At 35.0% G+C, this 20,467-nt stretch overlaps 1 protein-coding gene across 1 annotated transcript in view; it reads left to right on the plus strand.

The window, feature by feature from the left end:
- The window catches only part of LOC121867846, a 29,018-nt gene extending 13,288 nt beyond the window's left edge, over positions 1–15,730 (plus strand). The window contains exon 10 of the mRNA XM_042367965.1: positions 46–15,730. Within this exon, the coding sequence (XP_042223899.1) occupies positions 46–553 (508 nt within the window). The 3' untranslated portion in view covers positions 554–15,730. The remainder of the gene's footprint in view (positions 1–45) is intronic.
- The last annotated feature ends 4,737 nt before the right edge of the window (positions 15,731–20,467 follow it).

Raw genomic sequence — 20,467 nt, forward strand, 5'->3', positions numbered from 1 at the left:
ATCTCGTACAACATTCAGCCAATAACAACACTTGTACTACTCCAGGTCTCAAGATGGAGGAGCAAGCACGCCAGGTAGTGTCCATGATGCAGGAGGCATCCCACCCATCAGATCTACCAAACTCCGTCATTCTGCAGCCACAGAATCAGAAAGTGAGTGTCGAGACTCCGGCTTCAATGAGGGTCCCTTATACCCCGATGCAAGTGATGTCAGCCATTTGTATAGTGAGTACGATGGGCAGTCTTATCGCTCAAGACATTACTCAGAGGACTCGCGGTTGTCTTATGCTCCAGAGGATTACGGGCCTGGCTCCAAGTACTACATCACCGAGGAACGTATGTTTAATTATGCTACCACATTTATGCCCAACTATGAACAGCGACGACTTAGACGAAATCGCTACAATTATTTAGATGACTATGACGACTACCAAGATTTTCCAGAATCTGACAAATATTATGATACATCTAGTCTAAGTAGAGAGCAGAGTGACAGTTTTATCTATGTCTCATATCCTCCTGATGTTAAAAAAAGATTTAATGAAAACAGGTGATGAAAGAATATTAGAATTTACCTTTGGTGATGCATTTAAATGAGCACCTATTTTGCCCATAATATTTCACGAGGTGTTTAATGTAGCTAAATGACTAAGAAATTGACAGTCTAATATTCCTTTCACCAAACTAGAATAGCAATTAAACTTCATGTGGTAGCTTTGTCAGGATGAGCATGACATACTGGTAAAGAAAGACAATTTTTTATACATTTGTCATTAGTTTGTCAGCCAAAGTAGAACAGACACATTCATTTTAATTTCAACAAAGCAATCAGAATGTGACATCATCATCATGAGAATTTCAAGTCATTGCAAGAAGCCAATATGGTACTATGGTGATTAATTTCAGTTGTCTTAATTTAGGAATTACATATCGTTTGTATTTACATCTACTTGTATCCGTTTTAAACATACTGTATTTTAAATGAATATGCAAGTAAGGGATGGATTAAACCACAAGCAGAGAGATACTACAAAAGATTTTAGGGGATATTGAGAGATGAGAGAGAAATGGATCACACAAGGAAAATTTCCTTAACCCTCATCTTGTTGTGCACTGACATATATGTGAAATGTCAAATGTACTGTATATGTGTTCCTATGGACCAAGTTTGTATAGTATTTGAAGAGGAACTAGCAGTGCTTTTTGAAATGTTGGTGGTCCCTTCACCCAGTGTTAGATCATGTATAAAAGTGGTGGTTCATTTGCACTTTGGAATTCTTGGGTGCCCTTTATCTATCCCAGTTGTTCATTGTCTGTGGGATCCCTGAAATGCTGCTCTCCCTGTACAGAACTCATAAGTTTCTTTGTTATTATTAAGGGTTAAGAAGTAAGGGTACCTTAGGTTTGGCTGCGGCCATATAGGACACATGATTCTCAGGCTATTCTTAGCCTAAGAAAGTGACCTGATTTAACTTTGGCTGTAGATGGTCACCTAGTTCAATCTTAGCTTTGCAGGAGTCTTCTAATATGCCTTTTGATGGACAGATGCAGGAGTGTCATGCATGATAAGTACACAAGACACACATAGAGTCTGATAGCTTGGTTCAAGTGTCACATGATGTGTTGTACATGGTGCAGTGGCACATAGTGTATTGTACAGTCTCACCAAAAAGTTCGTTAAATCTCCCAGCCAGCTATTGCTGCACTGCCTGCTTCAGGTGTTTGAAATTGTCTCAGTACCAACCAGAACATGAAACCGATACGAATGAATCTAAAGGTTCGAAGTAACAGACTCAAGTTCATACATCTGAAGCAAGCAGTGCAGCAATAGCTGGCTGGGAGAGTTAACAAACTTTTGGGTGAGACTGTACATGATGCAAAATCACATGGTGTATAGTACCATGTACAACACACCATCTAATACTGCATCATGTACAACACACCATGGTGTGTTTTACATAGTGTGTTGTACAGGATGCATCATATATGAAGTGTTGTACCTCTTGCATTCTACATGATGTGGTGTACATGGTGCATTGTACATGGTGTGTTATACATGGTGCCACCCCCACTGATGAGAGCAGAGTGCTGGTTGTACAGGGGTATTTAGCTCTGCTGCTTTACCATATATATCATGTATGTTCTGTTCATAGCTCATGACTCTACTTAGGAAAAAAAATTATTTTTATATTTAGTGGTACTCTGCCACATGTGTTTTAGCCCGAGTACAAATAAATGAAACTGTTATTCACGATAACCATACAATGAATGAAGACCAGACAAAGGACAACTGCTGTCATTGCGCTTTCACCGGAGCTGCCCTGGGTAGGATATATCTGGGAATGATAGGGGGATACAGGGGTTAGGGGCAGCACTCTGGGTGGTGGGCAAATGGGGTAAGCATTACAATTGGTGCTGGTTTGTAGACTAACCAAAAACTCCATACTAACTTATGTCATTTAAGCCCAGAGGAGTGCCATTCATTTGTTGATAAAATGTATATATTACATTATTCTTATACTGTACACAGTTTCATTATTGTTCACAGTCAAATGATGTATACTTTCTTCATAATTGGAAGTTTATAGTTGTTTACTCCTTCAAAAAACTAAGGTACCGGTATAAACGGTTGTGTTTATTATATTTCATGATTTTTTAGGCTAAAACTTGTGCAACAGTGATGTGCAATGTTTGTATTTATATTTTAAGACTAGATTATCACTGTCATTCACCTGACATGATGGCATTTAAGGAAGAGTTGGTATTATAAGTTCACCACTTTACTGATTGTGTATTTGGAATCCAAAGTGCAATACGTTGTAATAGCACAAGTACCCAATAAGTAAATTTTTCAAAGTACTATCTACTTAAAATGCAACAGTTTCTTTAAGGGTAGGATAAGGATTTTGGCAAGTGATATGGATAAGGCTATTTTCATAACTGTTAATATTGTTCTTACAGTCTACTGTTTTTCATGATAATAATATTTCACCCGGTAGCTTCGGGAGTTCTAACTCATTCTTCTATGGTCCGTCCTCCCTCCCTTTAGGATCTGCCAACTGTTGTAGACTTTGTGTAATAGAGCAAGAGTAGGACGGCAGGCCCACTAGTCACGTGCTGTACAGTAAGGCTTTGGGGTTCTGTGCTTGTGTACACTAGCTATACAGTACTTTTTTCAGCTGGTCCCGGGAAAGTCAGCTCTATGAGAGTTAATAAGCCCTGACCAGCAGCTGATCTCATTGGTTGATTTGTTTTACATATATTTGCCAACAGATGAATAGACACAAGAGCAATGCTTATGTCTTCATTGTATTACGTACGACCAACATTAGAGTAGTCAGTAATTGTACAGTTGTTGTATGTGCTGCCAGGAAATTGCACAGCTTGAGAAAGTTCTTAACATACACTCTGCTTTAATTTATATAAGTTTTTTGTATCACATTTTTTTCTATGGTTTTTGAAGAGGAAAGCATTTAATACCATACATATTGACTACATTAGACAAATTAAAGTAGTTGCAATTAAGACAACTCCTTAGTTCTTATATCCATGGGAAATTTAACTCTAATAAAACTTCCTTTACATCTTTTAGATCAATCAGAGACTTAGACAAGGGACAATAAACGCACAAAAACATAACAAAACTGTTACATTCCAGATTGAACATAGTGCCAGTAACTGTAAACTATTAAAACAGACAAAACACTTTGTATCACACATATATCCAGTGATAGTGCAGAGCAGAGGCTAAAGCAAGGTAATGTAATGCACAATGCCTAAGAAAGTTTCAGCAATAAGTAGGTAGTAGTATTAGTAGTTTAGCTGCATGCAGGCTGTGAAGGAAGATGAGCTGAACTTTGTGGTGAGTTTAAGCCCTTGCTGTTACTTAGTCTTCATCTTAGCCATGGCTGAGCTGTTGCCTCAGGGGACTTATTGCAAACATTTAAAAAATAAAAATTTATAGTTGTAGCAAGTATGGGGTAAAAATCTAGCCTATAAAGTTTGATGAATTGTAAAATAAACCTATAGTGTGGATATACAGTATAATTCATACAAGAAGATAGATGGTGAAGGCTAGTTCTATAGTCACAGTGGGGATTTAACTGTTGATGAGGAAATCTTGTGGTTTGAGACTCTTTGTTTGAATGTAAATATTATGTTGAGACTGATCCTGACTATTGTCTGTGGACTGTGTTAAGTTAATGTTAGTGCTATTACTGTGGCATATGATTTATCAATATGTCATTGTTATGGTGCAACAATGGTCATGAGATATGGAAGTGAATCCTATATATTGACCCTTTTGTGGTTGGTTCTGGTCTTTAGGTGCTCCTGGTGTGAGGTTCTGTAATGAAGTAAACATTACTGAACTCATCTGAGGAGTTGCTTTGTACATACAGAGAGTGAAGTGTGAGCTTAGATTCGAGAACTAAACAACAGCCATGGAGTGGAGTAAGATTTGATGTAAGATAAGAAAGATGTGATGTTAGTCGTAATATTGGTGATAGTTTGGGTTTAGTCACACACTGTACTGTACTTGTCATGATAACCTAAGTTCTGTGACAAGAGATGATGTTGAGACCCAAGAATTTATGGTGATAATTCTCAAGCAAAACATATCTTCAGGTTACTTAGCTGCCCAATACAACAACAATACCTAGTGTGTGATTCTAGTGCCCCTATGTGGAATATGGCCACTCCAGGAGTGCTTTACATAATTTATTATGTAAATAATGTACATCTTGTAACTGCCAGCTTGTAGTTGGTGTTTGTCAAAGAATGTTAGTTTTTCTAACTGCTTGGGATTTGAGCCCTTATATGGTATTCATGTCCATTGCACAGAAAGGTATACACATACCTTTATATACACCCCCTGTAGTTCTCCTCACAAGTCCCTTCCTGCAGTCCTCATCTCCTGCTCTCATCATGTAATTTCTAGTTTTCTGAGCGAGGACTTGTAATGTTTAGTATTGTAATCACAAACTGGATTGAATGGTTATATAATGAGCATTAAGCACCATGTTTATATTATGTTCCATGGAAAGGTAGATTCATTTATCATTTATATACAGTACTAATGTATAGGCCTCTTCACATAGATTACATGTTATAATTTTCATCATTGCTTTTCACAAGTGAATAAGTATGATTACAATGAGCTTCATATTAACAACTTAAATAATTTTTATGATCAGATGTTGTAGTGGTTGTACAGTAATATTTTTAATAGTCTGTTAAAAGAATAAAAAGAGTTGGTAATCCTTTGATAATAATAAGGTACAGTCAACAAAAAAAATTCTGCACCTTTACGGTGTTTTACAATATGACAAACCGGACCAAGAATTCTGAATAATACTCATTTACTAAGGTGGTTCCTGTTCATTTCTTTGTACTAATTATATGTGATATGCAGAATATGTCATATTGGTTACACATTGCATCACATAATCAGAAATACTGTACCAACCTTACCAAATGAACAAGGCCTCAGTCAGTGATCATTACGAAGGCCATCAGATCCAGAGGTGCAGAGAAAATTTTTGTTGACTTTACATCCAGCATAACAGAGGAAGTCACATCTTCATTTTCATGGTCAGTCTGACAGATACCAAGATTTTATAAGGAGTTATGATAAAATTAGCACACATTAAATACTGATACTGGCAAGAATGAAGTATGCTCCAAAGGCAGCTTTTATTTGTCCACTGTTAACAGTCATCAATAAATTGTTCACTGAACTTATTAAATTTTATTGGTGTGAAAAAATAATATAAAATGAAAATAGTAACTACCAAGAATGATCTGATATTCCTATTATATATTTCTTGGTTTATATGCCTTAAAGATTGATCCATAATGTTAAAGAAATGCTAAAACTGAACAACAGGGTCAACATTACTTCATTTTATTTATATTTGCATTTTGGATTTACTGCCTTCCCACGACCACTACTTCTGGCTTGTGACTGTTGAAAAAACAAATTGTAAGTCATGTGTAATTGTGAATTGAGTGAAGTTTAGTAAATCCTCTTCTCTAGCATTACACCTTTAATCCACATTATCTTCTGCATGTCTTAGTTATCACCTCACACCAAACCATTCCAAAACTTCCATGATGAACCAATGTTTATTTTATTTTTATATTTAATTGATTCAAGGTGTCAGGTCTTTGTATCCAGATCCTTAAACTTTGTCATCTCCATTTTCACGGGTCATATCTGAGGTATCCACTCACAGCAAACATCAATCCTTTAGTAAGAATACAGAAGCAGGAAGTTATTAGATTAACACTGTATTCCTGGATTAGCCAACTGTCGTGTACTTGCCAGCTAAGTGCTTAGCTAGTTATGAGAATATATAGCAGCTTATGTGAGGGGAATAGTATGAGGGGCAGTAGAAGAACTGGATATCAAAACACAATGCTGACTGAACCCCAACTAGTTTACTGAAGCATCAGGAAGTAATACATACAATCAGTACAATGATCTTTTGCTATTAATCTTGTTCAAAACTGTCTATACTATAACTGCTACATTACCAGATCCATAATAATGAAGCTTAGGAAAAGTCTTTGAGATCAGGATGTGGCATATTAGCAGACGTAACTGATCATTATAAATATATGGCAACTGCTCCTTGTAGGTCAGAAGTGCAGATTCCATTATGAACTTACTAAAGTGAAAAAAAGGTTTTCTGCATAAATGTTGAGTGGTCATCCTAAGGTTACTACACAGCTAGATCTAGTGTGTTGTAGGGTATTACAGTACTGTACTGTGCCATAATAGAAAGTAGAGTCTAATATGTTCATTTAGGTATTAAGAACAAGACTATGTAGCCTTAGTACTTCAGAGAAGAAAGAACTGATATGGTTGGGATGTTCAAGTGAGATATATATATATATATATATATATATATATATATATATATATATATATATATATATATATATATATATATATATATATATATATATATATATATATATATATATATATATATATATATACACAGGTACATATATATAAATTAAGCAAATGACAAATTGGAGGTACTACAGTATTCTAAACTAAAGATTGATCTAATATTTTGAAGGCAAGTGAACCAAAATTCATCATATAATTTTGCGTATGCTCTCCAGTAGACATGAAAGATCACTTAAAGAAAACATTACAATACAGGTATACTTTTTCAATATCATCTAAAATTACTGTATTGATGTTATGAACATACAGTGTCACGTTACTATTTTATCATTAAGTACTGTATACAGTAGCATCATATCTGTGATGCCACTACCTAGTCCTGTCCTATTAATTTTAAATTATTACTTATTTCCTCAAGCACAATCTGTTAACACTTACCACCATACAGTTGTCACCTCTTGGAGCCCCCTGCCATAAGCACTTCATTCACTGCAGTTCTAACTTGAGCCACCTTGGACTGTTCCCTACACACAGAATGTAAGTACCCCCCAAAAATTTTTCATCTACATTTTAATCACTTTAATTACTGTATATCATTTCTGTATATCATTTCTTAATCCTTGTCTCTCCTAATTTCTTATACTGGTAAAGTGAAGGCCATGATCAAGTGTTTCAAATACTATGCTGCACAGTACAGAACTAACTTTGGATCAGAAAGTCCTAGCTTGGAGCCTTGTTTACCAAATATATGCCCCAGTCAACTCAGGTGTGAATTGTAATTACCAGTAGGTACTCTGAAAACCTATTGACCTGTATTGCCTTTGTATGTTAAAGACATAGGGGTATTACAATGGAGACTGCAGGCTACCTGATAGTTTTGGCTACAGAGATTAGCACTGTGCCTGGGTATACTGCTACAGTGTATAGTCATCAGTTTTACTTTCTGCCTTTCAACCACTTACACAGGCTTAACATTACTTCCTGACCCTAAACAATGGTTAACTGCTCATTATTTCTACTACTCATTACTGAATTACCCAACAATCACACTCTCATACTCAAATAAGCTTCCCTTCCTCTCCTGTATTCCACAGTCTGCCATCACTTTCCACAAATTCCTCTCCATCGGCTGTACAATGATACAGGTTTAACCTCACTAATCTGGATTTCCATAAACCATAAATTCCAGTGGTCAGAACAATTAGGAAATAATGTACTGTATAAAAAATGCATGTTAGTTGTATCAGAAAAAAAAAATTAAATTTGAAAGATTATACAGTATTATACTGTACTACTTGAAAACTGTCTGGTTTTTATGGCGCTCTAACAAAAAAACAGTAACACACAATTTTGTAATACTTAATGCCACGTTGTCAATTTCATTTGAAAATCCTCTTTTGACATACCCAGTATTCATTTTTCAATCTAGGACCCTCTACTGTAATACTGTACTACTGAGAAGGTAACAAACAACTTTTAGATTATTGCATAAAGCACTAAATGTTGTATTAATGATTTAATGACTACAAGAACATAAACTGTGTATTACCAAACACTGTACAGTACAGTATTGTGATTCTTTAAGTAATTTTTACCTGAGAGCTTGTAAACTCCTATGAATCACAAAAGTCTAAGATATGCATAAGTCCCAAGGTTACCAGATTAGAGGAGTTCAATTTTTATACTGGTACACTGCACATACAATTTTCTCATGAAAATAATTTACTTTTCTTACTTTCATCCACTTCGCCACTGATCGGCTTGTTAGCCACACAGCAGGTCAGTCATATCTCTGTTACACACTGTTGGTCACCATAGTTTTTCTAAGCAATATCATAGGAATTTTAAAAGGCTTTAACAAAATACTGGTCATTATTACGGTATGCTGACCTGTGGTAATTGTGTTAGAGCTGTGGTATCCTGGTGTGGAGCTGTGGTGTGCTTGGATAAATTATGGTCCAGAGAAATGACTATAGTGACCCACATAGGATTTTACTTAAAGGAACTAACAGCAGGGCCATCAAAACTAATGGGGAAAATAACTATTTACTGTACAGGTACTACATTGACTGTATGACCTACATTTGCTGCCTCTAATGTAGGTTGTAACATGGAAAAATATACAAAGAGTACGGTACAGTACTTGTAATTACGAGCAAATTTAATTCATTTTTGAACTTGTAGGTAGTTGAGCTGTCAGCTTTGAGTGCTTGCAAGCTTTATCTGCTGCACTATTACAATACAACTACAGTACTACATAGAGACAAATTAAGTTCTTCTAGGAAGCTCTGTAGGTACAACATAATGCAGGTAACTTATGTAGAACTATCCCTGACCTTGAACCCAGTACAGTACAGTACAAGGTTGATCACTCCGATCACAGGGAGTCATTTACGTAGTTAACTATGGTTCTTTGGCTTGTTACCACCTTTGCCGGCGTTTCACCTGTTTGCTGCAGGTCTTCCCTTACTGCAAACAAAGATTCTTTGTTTCATGCAGACAACAAATAATATTAGATTACAATTTGCGGCACTGTTTGCCAGTATATTTATGATATGTGACTGGTATGACTTTCTCAATCTTAGCTACTGTGATTTAGCTTTTTTTATATGATTTGTCACAGATTTGTAAAGGGAAGGGACTTACTGGACTGACACAGAAGTAATCATGCATTTGAATTGGTCACTTTTGTCTTAAATAAACTTTTATTGATATATTTCCAAGTGAACAAATGTTAGTTTGCATATTCAAGTATTTTTGAGGTATGTATCTTGACCCTGGTGTGTCATGTAATACTGTAATGTGATAAAAATGTTCATTAGAAAAATTTTAATATTACTAATATCTTAGTGCACAGTTTATGAGATATCTGTGAACTGTTAGTGTTATACACCTTTGAAAAAATTTGAATGAAGGAATCTATTTTAAAGGAATCTTAGAACATTACATTGTCCCAGACTGTCCTAAAATTGCAACATATCGTCAACACTCATTACCTGAATGGTTTGTCTTGATAATTAAAAAAAATCTCAAACATGAACATGAAAGAAATATTCAAAGCTTCATATTTGTGTGTAAATATTTACAGCCTTACATTTCTTATGTCTTACATTGTCCTGTCATGATGACTAAACACTGGTGTGCTATCACATGATGGCCTTACGGTATGATTCCTTCTATTTACTATTTTTCCCTGGTTCATGTTTTGTTTCACTTGTAAATTCTTTTTGATAATATGTGTGTCAATGGCACAATTCTAGGTATTATATAAATTTTTTTTAAAGTTTTGTGCATATATTAAGACAAGATAATTGCACTTCATATAATAAATAAAGAATGTACACAATTTCTCTAGATTGGATTACCACTTACCACAATACTGTACAGTATACAGTACTGTACTCGAAGTGATGCATCTAACAACTGGTGTACAGTATATGTATTTCTTTAAGTAATTTGAATACCAATATTGTTAATGTTGCTTCACTAAAGTTTAATTACTAGTATTATATCCTTGCATTAAGATTATATGCAGTTAAGATTTATAAGACATTTCACTTCCAACATCACAACTGTAATATATTTTCACATCTTATGTTGATCTTAAATGTCCCTGTAAACAATGAAATGCTCCACATATCCCATATCTCTGCATAGGTCAGCTTGCTTAAAACATTGTTTAGTAACCCCCCCCCCCCTTTTTTTTTACATGAACTTTCATCTCTAAAGTGGGTTGCATAATTATGAATACATAAGGCTTTCAAAAGTACAGTGCTCCCTCACTTGGAGTGCTGTACAGTACAATACGTACTGTAATTCTGTTTGATCTCCAGTCAAGAACGTCCAAGGGAGGGCTATCAAACTGGTGCTGGTACTGTACTCAGACACCTCACGTACAAAGACATATTAAAACACCTTCAATTGCCGATTCTTTACTAAGAAGGGCAAGAGGCAATTTATTATAAGTCTATAAGCACCTCAAAGGACATTACTTAGTCAAATGTACAGTTGCCGACAACATAAACATACTTAATGGCCAAAAATCCTGCATGTAAGTGACACTTTGGTGTGCCTTGCTTTATAGAACATGGGATAGGTGACGGAAACATTGTGACACGACCTGAATGTTTGTATAAGTACTGCAAAATAATGCTACCAGACGTGTTGAGAGTATTTTGTTGGCGACTGTACATGATTATGCTTATCCCATTCACCACTCTACAGCTTACTGGCTGGTCAGATGATTGTTTTTTTCTACTATGCATTGTTGGCAAGTACTACACACTCTTGAATGTCTCTGAACTTGTGGCAGTGTTGATCAAGTCTGGTCTTAAATGAAATCACATTCATATTTGGAGTTGGCAGATGGCCACCACACTAAGAGGTCAAAGCCTCAAGTTAAAGATGATATTTGTGCAGAAAACTGTCAAAGATAACTAACTTCCTTGGATATAAAGTTATGAACTCTAGGAATAACCTGCCAGAGAAAGTTGTTATAGCAACATATGTGAGCTCCCTTAAACCCAGACTTGACCAACACTGGCACATGTCCAAGACCTCATACATGCTCAGTACTGTACTTGTCAATAGTGCCTAACAATGAACTGACTGACCACCCTACTGGCTACAAAGATGACAAGTGGTGAAGAAAACAAGTAAGTAACTGGGAAAACAAAGGATAGAGTCTAGGAATGACTGAGGCCATCCATTACAGGATTTTTAACACATATTAGTGTACTGTACAGGTACTTTATATGGTATTATAGCCCTTACATTACATCAGCTGTACAGTATACTAAACACAACCATAAGAAATTTTACAAGTCAATAGATAACTCATATGTTCGTGTCTTATGGTGAAATAGGCTGGTAAATATTTGCAGTATGCTCCCTGAAACTTTTTCTGTTTAACTGTCCTGTTCATTATAGTGCATGCACAAAAAATAAGACACAAGGGACTGACCGGCAGTTTATGTCACATTACACGATTAACAACCATTCTCCAGGTACAGTATAGTAAGCCTAATGATATTAAGATCTTGAGTACTTATAGGTAAACAACATATTCTCCTGAAAACATGAGACATGGGGTATTCCAGTAATATTTGGAAGCATTTAAGGAGTTCCAGAACATTCAGAGGTTAAAATAGTCATCCATCTCAGTTATTCAAAAGAGTGTACATTTGTTATCATCAACTTGAACGTCTTCCTTACTGTGTATTAAGTCACTTCTTATGATACTCTTACTCCCTATAAATCTAATCTTGTTAATGGTACGTGATTACACTACCGGTAGTTGTTTTCTTTGATGCATCAAATGATTTGCTCATATTCTTTGACACTTTTTTTTTTCAAGTACAAAATCCATGACTTCTTTAACTGTTGGTTTTGATCAGCATAATTTAGACTACACAAAACAGTCTGCAGTCCCAACACAATTTACCATTGTTGTCATTATATTCTTCTAGAAATCAGTTTCTTTGACAGCAAAGTGCAAACTAATACAATCATACAAGCATTAAAAGACACACACACTATCTGCTATGTGTTTCAATGCAAGTGTTTGTTATACAGTACACTATTTGTATTATGCACTGTATAGTATAAATATTATAATTCATCTCTTTACTCATTAGAATTTTGTATATAAAATGACACAAACTAAAAGTAAGGAACCAACTTTTCAAATGCTCAGTTGTGAAAAAGATATGATATAACAGACAGTGGATTCAGATAATTATTGAATCCTGTGGTTGTGTTCAGTTAGCTATAATAATGATAATAATAATAATAGTCATACATATACTGGTGAAAGTTAAGAATTATTGTTGTTCATTCATGATTCTTTGCCATCATTCATACCACAGGAAGGCTTTGTCGTCTTCCATAATAAATTCTCAAACTTCACCCTATCTATAAAAAGACTGTTGTTTCCTCTCCTACCTTCCTTGTCTCCATTTACTGTACTGTATAATCTACTTTTACTTCTCATTATTTCTGCCATCTTCTGGTTTCCTTGTTGTGTACATTGCTAAAATAATGCTTATGGTGCTGTACTGTACAGTTTTTACCGATACATATTGCTTGACATAAGCAAAATGTGATTGTTATCTTTTATGTGATATCCAAACCAATAACATCTACAAAATTCTTCATCACATTTTAACAATGTTCTTCTTGGGTCTCTGTTACTTTGAAATGTTTAGATGAATATGATTAAAATAGATCAATATAACAAATCTAGCCTCACTCTTACCATATAGTTATGCATATACAGTAGTATTCTGATATACTAATACTCTGCAATTGTTTTGTTTGTGATAATACTGTAGTGTTTTCATACAACAACATATTAAATTTATTAATACAATAATAGGTATTGTAGTGTCACCCACTGGAAACTACAGTACAGTATTCACTTAAAAAAAAAAGTGGTTGATTACCTAAATACAAAGTTAAATGATATGTTTGTCACTTATCCTAATTATGTGTGTGGCAAGACCTAATCCAGAAGAAAAAAAATTCAGTTGGCAGACACTAATAATACAAAGGTTTTCTCATTAGTAGACCATAATTTGGTTTGCTTTAGTCATCTAATGGCAGTACAGTCCTGTACTACTGAAGGAGAGGATGTCCTTTTCTTCATTGTTGATTTCCTCTTTGGATTCTACAGAACTGTAACACCTCCACACTTTCCAGCAGAGTGTGTCATTGTCTATTCCATATATTTTATTGCTTCCTCTTGCTTTTTTATAAATATTTTTCTTGCTTCCCTACTTTTAATATCCCCTTTCTGCAAGATTCACTCTTTTCTCACATTCCTATTTCTTAGCATAAACAAGTACTGTAGAGACTGCTCACATTATAAGTCGACTGGGCAACTTTTTTATATATGTATGCTCATAGCCTTATATCAGGCCTTCAGGAGGAAAGTATAGCAATGGTACAGAGCAAAAATAATTTGAGAATATTCTCCATTAGCCACCTGGTATCAATGTGCTCAAAGCCTCAAGGTATGGCACGATGATTATATGCAATTTATTTTATTCACTATGCTACTGTTATATAAACTACAGTATACAATAATTATTGTAACATTTAGCCATTGACTTGCAATCTATCATTCTCTGAACCATTATCAATTTCATATGATATCCAACATTTTCTACAATGGATGGAAGTTGTTTCGATGATGTTCTGGATTTGTATCATGTTGACAATAAAAAGGAAATTTGAATATGAACTAGAGTGTTTAGTTTAATGGAAGATTATGAAATTATATGCCTTTTACTCAAAATTACATAATGAAATTTACAAAGGGGGCATTTCTGCTTATGATACGGGTGTCAGGTCAGTTACAGAGACAAGTGCTAATCTTGTACATTACCTGGATAATATCACTCATTAAATTCATAAACATAAGTTCACACAGTTTGGAACATTTTAAAAACATCAATTTAATTTTTGGGTCAGCATTCAATGGACAGAATAAGATGCTGCATACCGTACACCAAATAATACACATCGAATAAAATTATTGTTTCTTATTGGTAATACAGTAACTCTAAACAGTGTACAGTATACAAGTAATGTTCTCAATCAATGATAAAAATATCAAAAAGCTTAATTCAAATCATAACTACTGTATTAAATCACTTACTTAAACTTATTCTCTTTATCCTTTGTCAGTTTACTGAAGGTCAAACAGTTACTCACTTCTTACTGTTGGCAGGTACTGGCCTGCCTGTACAGGCTCTTGAATGTACATTACCTTGTACATTATCTGAAAACAGCATCAGAAAAGGTGAATTTATCTAAACCTCTTGGTAATAAAACAGAAATGATTTAGCCCTAAACTCTAAGTTGTCTTTTGATTATGGATATTAATAATCTGACAGTAGTCTAAGAATTATTTTAGTTAACATGTGTTGTTATAGGTGTGTATTGTATATACGGTAGAAACTATCTTTGCACAAACTTCATGCAAGTGGTTAAGTGTTGTGACTGTCATGTGTATTTCATCAATTTATTATTTTTATAAAGTAAAGATGAAAAAGCTGTGAACTTGTCATTGACTTGCAACCATGTGTGAGCCTTGTTGTTGTACATCATTATTGCTACTGTTAATGGGACTGTGTAATCTGTAAGCATTCATTTGCATCAGTGGATCCAGGGGGGTTCAGGTGGTTCGACCATACACCAAAGACTTCAAGTTATGAAAAAAAAAATAGACAAAACTTTGTTTCAACATCACCATTCACACTAAACTATTCAAATCAAATACTGTACAGTATTATGGAAGAATGAGGCATTTTGGTACAGCAGTTGCTTACTGTAATATTGCCACCTTGCTGGGATTAATTGTTCTTACTTTCAGTCAGATAATTTGAATCCCTTGGTAATCTGGGTCTGCCCTAAATTGTGATTATCTTTCCAAAGTGTTACAATTGACAATAACATCGTTCTAAAAGGTAATATTATTTTAGTAACTTGTATCTAAAATATTCTCATATGAGCAATGTATTACTACTCCTGAAGTTTGGGATCTAATTCATACAATCTGGAACATAATTGGAAATGTAAAAAAAATTTGGGTGAGTAAACTTGTGAATTGAGCAAAGTAGATTTGGGTTCTAAGTTGTTCCTTGATAACATACCACTTCCTTAAATTTAAACATAATCCCAAATATCACCATTCATGTACAGGTACTCCTTAAAATGTTTTGGTGGGGAAAATGTAATAAATACCTTAAAGCACCCTGTTCCTTGATTTTCTAAATCTTTGTTTAATAAAGTGATAACACTTAATGTTTCTTGTTTATGGAAATTACTTATCCACCTCCTCTGTTCAAAGGAATTTAAATACAGTACAGTACCTGTACAAGTTTGGTATACACTGTACTGTGCACAGTGCATTAGTATATCACACAAGTACCATACCTGGTATCCATACATTACTAAACAGTGGTCCCCTCTATATACCGCACAATACGTGAAAAAGAAGATAAAGAAAAAATTTGATATGAAGCAAAAAACTGTACAATGATGCAGAAAAGGAGACTGAGAGAAATAGATGAGAAAGAATAAATAATGAAGCTAAAATAAATCAGACTTAGACTTAGTCTAAAAAAAAACATTTACTAACATTAATTTGGGGGAATTTTGGAAAAGTGTGTTTTGGAGGGATTTGGAAAAATTATTTTTTGAAAACGTTTGTGGGATTATTACTTGGGAAATTAACTGTGATTATTACATGGAGAATGAATAATCATTACCTGGGGAAAAAATACTGTAACGATTACGTGCTTTAAATAATTCCTTAAAACAAGCTTTTTCTAGGTAAAGCAAAAAATGACAAAGAAAGGCTGATAAATCTTAAGAGCCCTAGTTGATGTTGTAACGCTTCAACAGGGTGGGTCTTTAATAAAGGAAACATTACCAGGTGATTACCCTTTAATTTGTTTGTTTTGGTTAACTGCGGCATTTAAATGTATATGAACTTAGCGTTAAAATCTAAATCATTCGTCTTCGTCAGACACATTTCCCTCGGCTGAGCAAATGGATATAAATAGAAAGTATCGGAAAATTTGAGTATTATTAGGGAAAAGGAATATTTCCCTCATTACTTTCTAAGGTGACGCAGTTACACAAGGCGGTGAATTTGATTTATAAAGACAATGACAGCACTTCTCAGTTACTTTCCTATTATCTGGTTATGTGTATGAAGCATTATGAACCACTGATGGCGTCAATATCTTCTTATTTCGTTGTTAATTACATGGACAACAAATTCATTTAATCCTGACAACTTATTTATGGCCGCCACAATAAGTACAACAATAATAAATAAAAGAAGACAAAAGAGCATAGTTTTTAGTACACAACACATATAAATAGATACCATTTATAGGTTTTGAATATATATCGTTGTGTTATTAGATTTCGATTCTTCCTTGTAGTGCCAAATAGAAACTACTTCATGTCACTTTTTCCCATTGAGTGACTATTCTGTGTTGATCTTTAACTGTGATTGCCATTTAAATCTTCCATAGTATTTAACTCTTTCTATTAAGTTTTATTCAAGTTTTGGAGCGATTTTTTGAAAGATACAGACCATCCTCTTACAAAAAAGGAGGTAAGAGTCATATTTCTTTACTTGTAAGGTCTATATAAATCATAATTTGTAGTTAAGTTTCTTAGATTTTGTCCATTTAAATGTATGACCAAAGATGACATGTTGCTTAATTACATCATACCAAGTATATTATTTCAGTCTTTTGCTGGTAATTTGCTTTAATGGAGTTGTTAGTGAAGTAAGTCATTAGCAACAGCAGCCGAGTTAGACCTGAGAGTTGCCATGGTGATGAAACAGCTGCTGATGCTTAGAGATATAAGAGAGTCTTTAAATCACCTAATAGAATGAAATAATGCCCAGATACAACTGAAAATAATCCATGGGACCGTATAGACTTGCGTTGTAACCCCAATGATACCCCCAGTAGATTAGAATCTAAATGGAGCTAATATAGAACTTAAATATACACTGACCCCAAGAGGAATGGTTAGGTCAGGGTAAATGAAATGGACCCAATTTAGTCTAGTGTGATCCACATTGGGTTTCTTTTACAGCTGTATAAATATAATATGGATGTGTTTAGCTTGTTTATGTGTACTGGGAATAAGGATTAGTCAAATTTGGTGATTCAGCAAATGTGGTGTTTTAGTTTCTCATAAGAGTAAGGTTGAAGGCTATAGCTTGTTAATAAAGGGCATGCAGAGGATTGCCACTTTAGTTATTGGGACGTGATCTTAATGCACATGGTAAATATACAAAGGACATTTATATTTTATGCATAAATTGGAAGTCTCTTGGAAGAGCAAAGAAGAAATAACTATTAACTTAGAGGAAATAAATATGTAATCTCCATACATGAGCTCATGGTCATGCCAGTAAAATCTTCTTGGGTAAAACTGTAATACTAAACCATTTACTGTACCGTACTATTAGAGGCAACTATATCAAAGTAAATCTTGCAAATATATTATTAAACATATTTTCATCTGGTGTCATAAACAGTTTTAAAGAAACATAAATAATTTTGTAAAATTATTGCCTGTCAAATATAACTTAGGTATATGCATGTAATTTAAAGGTCAACCCAACCATTCTGCAACAGCCTTAGTCCTTAAAATAGATTGTGAGAAGATGAGGTTGCTTATTGTGGCTGAGAGCTTAAGTGTTGTGAGAATACATGTGTTGTGTGTGTGTGTGTATGTGTGTATGTATGTGTGTATGTATGTATGTATGTATGTATGTATGTATGTGCTACCTCTTTTATATAGCTATTGGGATCAGTTTTTTATCTGGAGGCTAAACCAACCACATAGTCAGCTGTAACTTCCCTGAGTTAATTCTTAATCTTATGTGTTTTTTTTTCCTGTAATTTCTTGCACTTATCAGCATACTCCTGGAATAATAAAAAATATGTTGGAGGAATTGCACCTTTCATACTTTGGTTGTGTATAAACTGTTAATGGGGATGAGTATCTGAGGATGAAAATCAGGTGCATTTTCTGGAAGAATATTCAGACAAAATTTCTCCAAACCTCTACATTCTGGGTATGGGAACAAATTTTTCAAGAATTCTGAGAGATTACGTCATGCTCTGACACTTTCTCATGTTTCCTCGTGTTCCAGACACATGGGTTGGCTAGCTGCTTGGATAAATTGTGCACTTAGTTCATACTCTGCTGCCATTGTACTTTCACTTTTATCCTCTTTGCCACTGATCGACTCGTTAGCTGCTTGGGCAGTCAATCATTTCTGTTACACATTGTTGTGATGGCACTCTCAGTGCTGTCACAACACTCTCTGGCAGAATGTTCCAAGTGTTTACAAATCTCACTCCGAAAATGTTTGCCCTGACAATTTTCTGAACTTGTGGCATCTTTAACCATGAGCTGTGACCTCTAGTGGGGTGGGCATCTACCAGATCCAGGTATGAACATTCGACTGAGCAATGCCCTCTAAGATGTTTATAAACTTCAATTATGTCGCCCCTTGCCTGCTTATACAGTAGTATAGCTAGGCACTTGGGCATCTGCAGGATTTTTTCCAGGGGAGTGCAAGAAAGTACGACAAGACGTGACATGAATTTATGAAAAAAATTGGATCATGTGTAATCGAGTTACCGTACTTTCAAGTGATGTATGATCAACAATATCACTTAACACCGCTGTCACCAAATTATGAATCACTAAAATTCTCACAGAGTTGACCTTAAGCATTAAAAATTCACAATAATAATTCATTTCACATCATTAATCTTACTAGCTGTCTGTCATGATGGTGATTTGCTCTGAACATTAACAGCATAATTTCAATGGTTAAATACAGTAACTACTGCAGGTGGCGCTTATCTGCTCAAGAACAATCACTCGCGTCTTCAATAAAGGCTTTGTTTCTATCTAACACTTTATGGCATGCACTCTGAACAAGCACAATCTAGAGAAGCATTCAGTAGATATTGTTAATTGAAGCAATATCTTGACATGTCTCGGCATACTAAATGATCGCTCTATTTCACATGTGGAGGCTGGAAGTGTCAAGGAGATCATTCTCAAATAGCAGGAAACAATCACACTGCTTCAAAAGATCACAAGGACAAGGTTGCACTAGTGTAATACTTTCAGATTACCTCCAGTTCTAGTTATCCCCGCAGTCATTTGACCCTAGGTTGAAACTGTCCCCTCCAGTTTCAAATAACACCCTATTTCTCACAGCTAATTTGGCCATATAGCTAAGAAAATAGACTAAATTTGATTGAATGCTTGTTTGTGTGGTTATATAAGTACAGGAGTGAATTTTTAAAATGTAATAAATTGTATTTACAACAATAATTTTATAATGTTAATGACCAATTCTTGGCATCAAAAGACTTAGGTAAAATTTGATTAAATCCATTAATACTGTACTCTCAATATATCATGACAGTGTAGTCTTAAAGAGGATGTCACATTTGTATGTAGGCCTACATCTGTGGCAGTCTGTGGTATAATGGTCAGCATGCTCGCCTCACAGGAGAGTGGATCAGAGTTCGAGTCTCGGGAAAGTTTCTTGACACCATTTGCCTCTTGTCTACCCAGCAGTAATTGGAGAGCTGGATGTTAATTGATTTGCGGATCGTATTCCGGGGTAATGGTTCGTCAGTGCAGTTGGTGAGTTGTTCGGACTTCTCAGACTATTCCATGACACTGGGTCATGCAACGCATTAACTCAGGGTGTGGTTGTTGTGTTGGCGACAGCTTCTATACCTTAAACAAATTCACGCCTAGGTGGCCCTAGGGCAGGCCATCCTCAAACATGAGGCGCAGCCATTACAGTCCAGTTTTGTTATTATATCTGTATTTATGCATATGCCCGTAGGTGTATGTGGGATTTACTAACACTCAAAACACCATTTCATATAAGTACGTACAGGGGTAATTTGAAACTAGATTTTTATTACCACTAGGGATATTGAACCGAGTAAGAACAAACCCCAGG

The sequence above is a fragment of the Homarus americanus genome, unplaced genomic scaffold (genome assembly GCF_018991925.1).
Source record: "Homarus americanus isolate GMGI-L3 unplaced genomic scaffold, GMGI_Hamer_2.0 scaffold37049, whole genome shotgun sequence".
Taxonomy (NCBI): Eukaryota; Metazoa; Arthropoda; class Malacostraca; order Decapoda; family Nephropidae; genus Homarus; species Homarus americanus.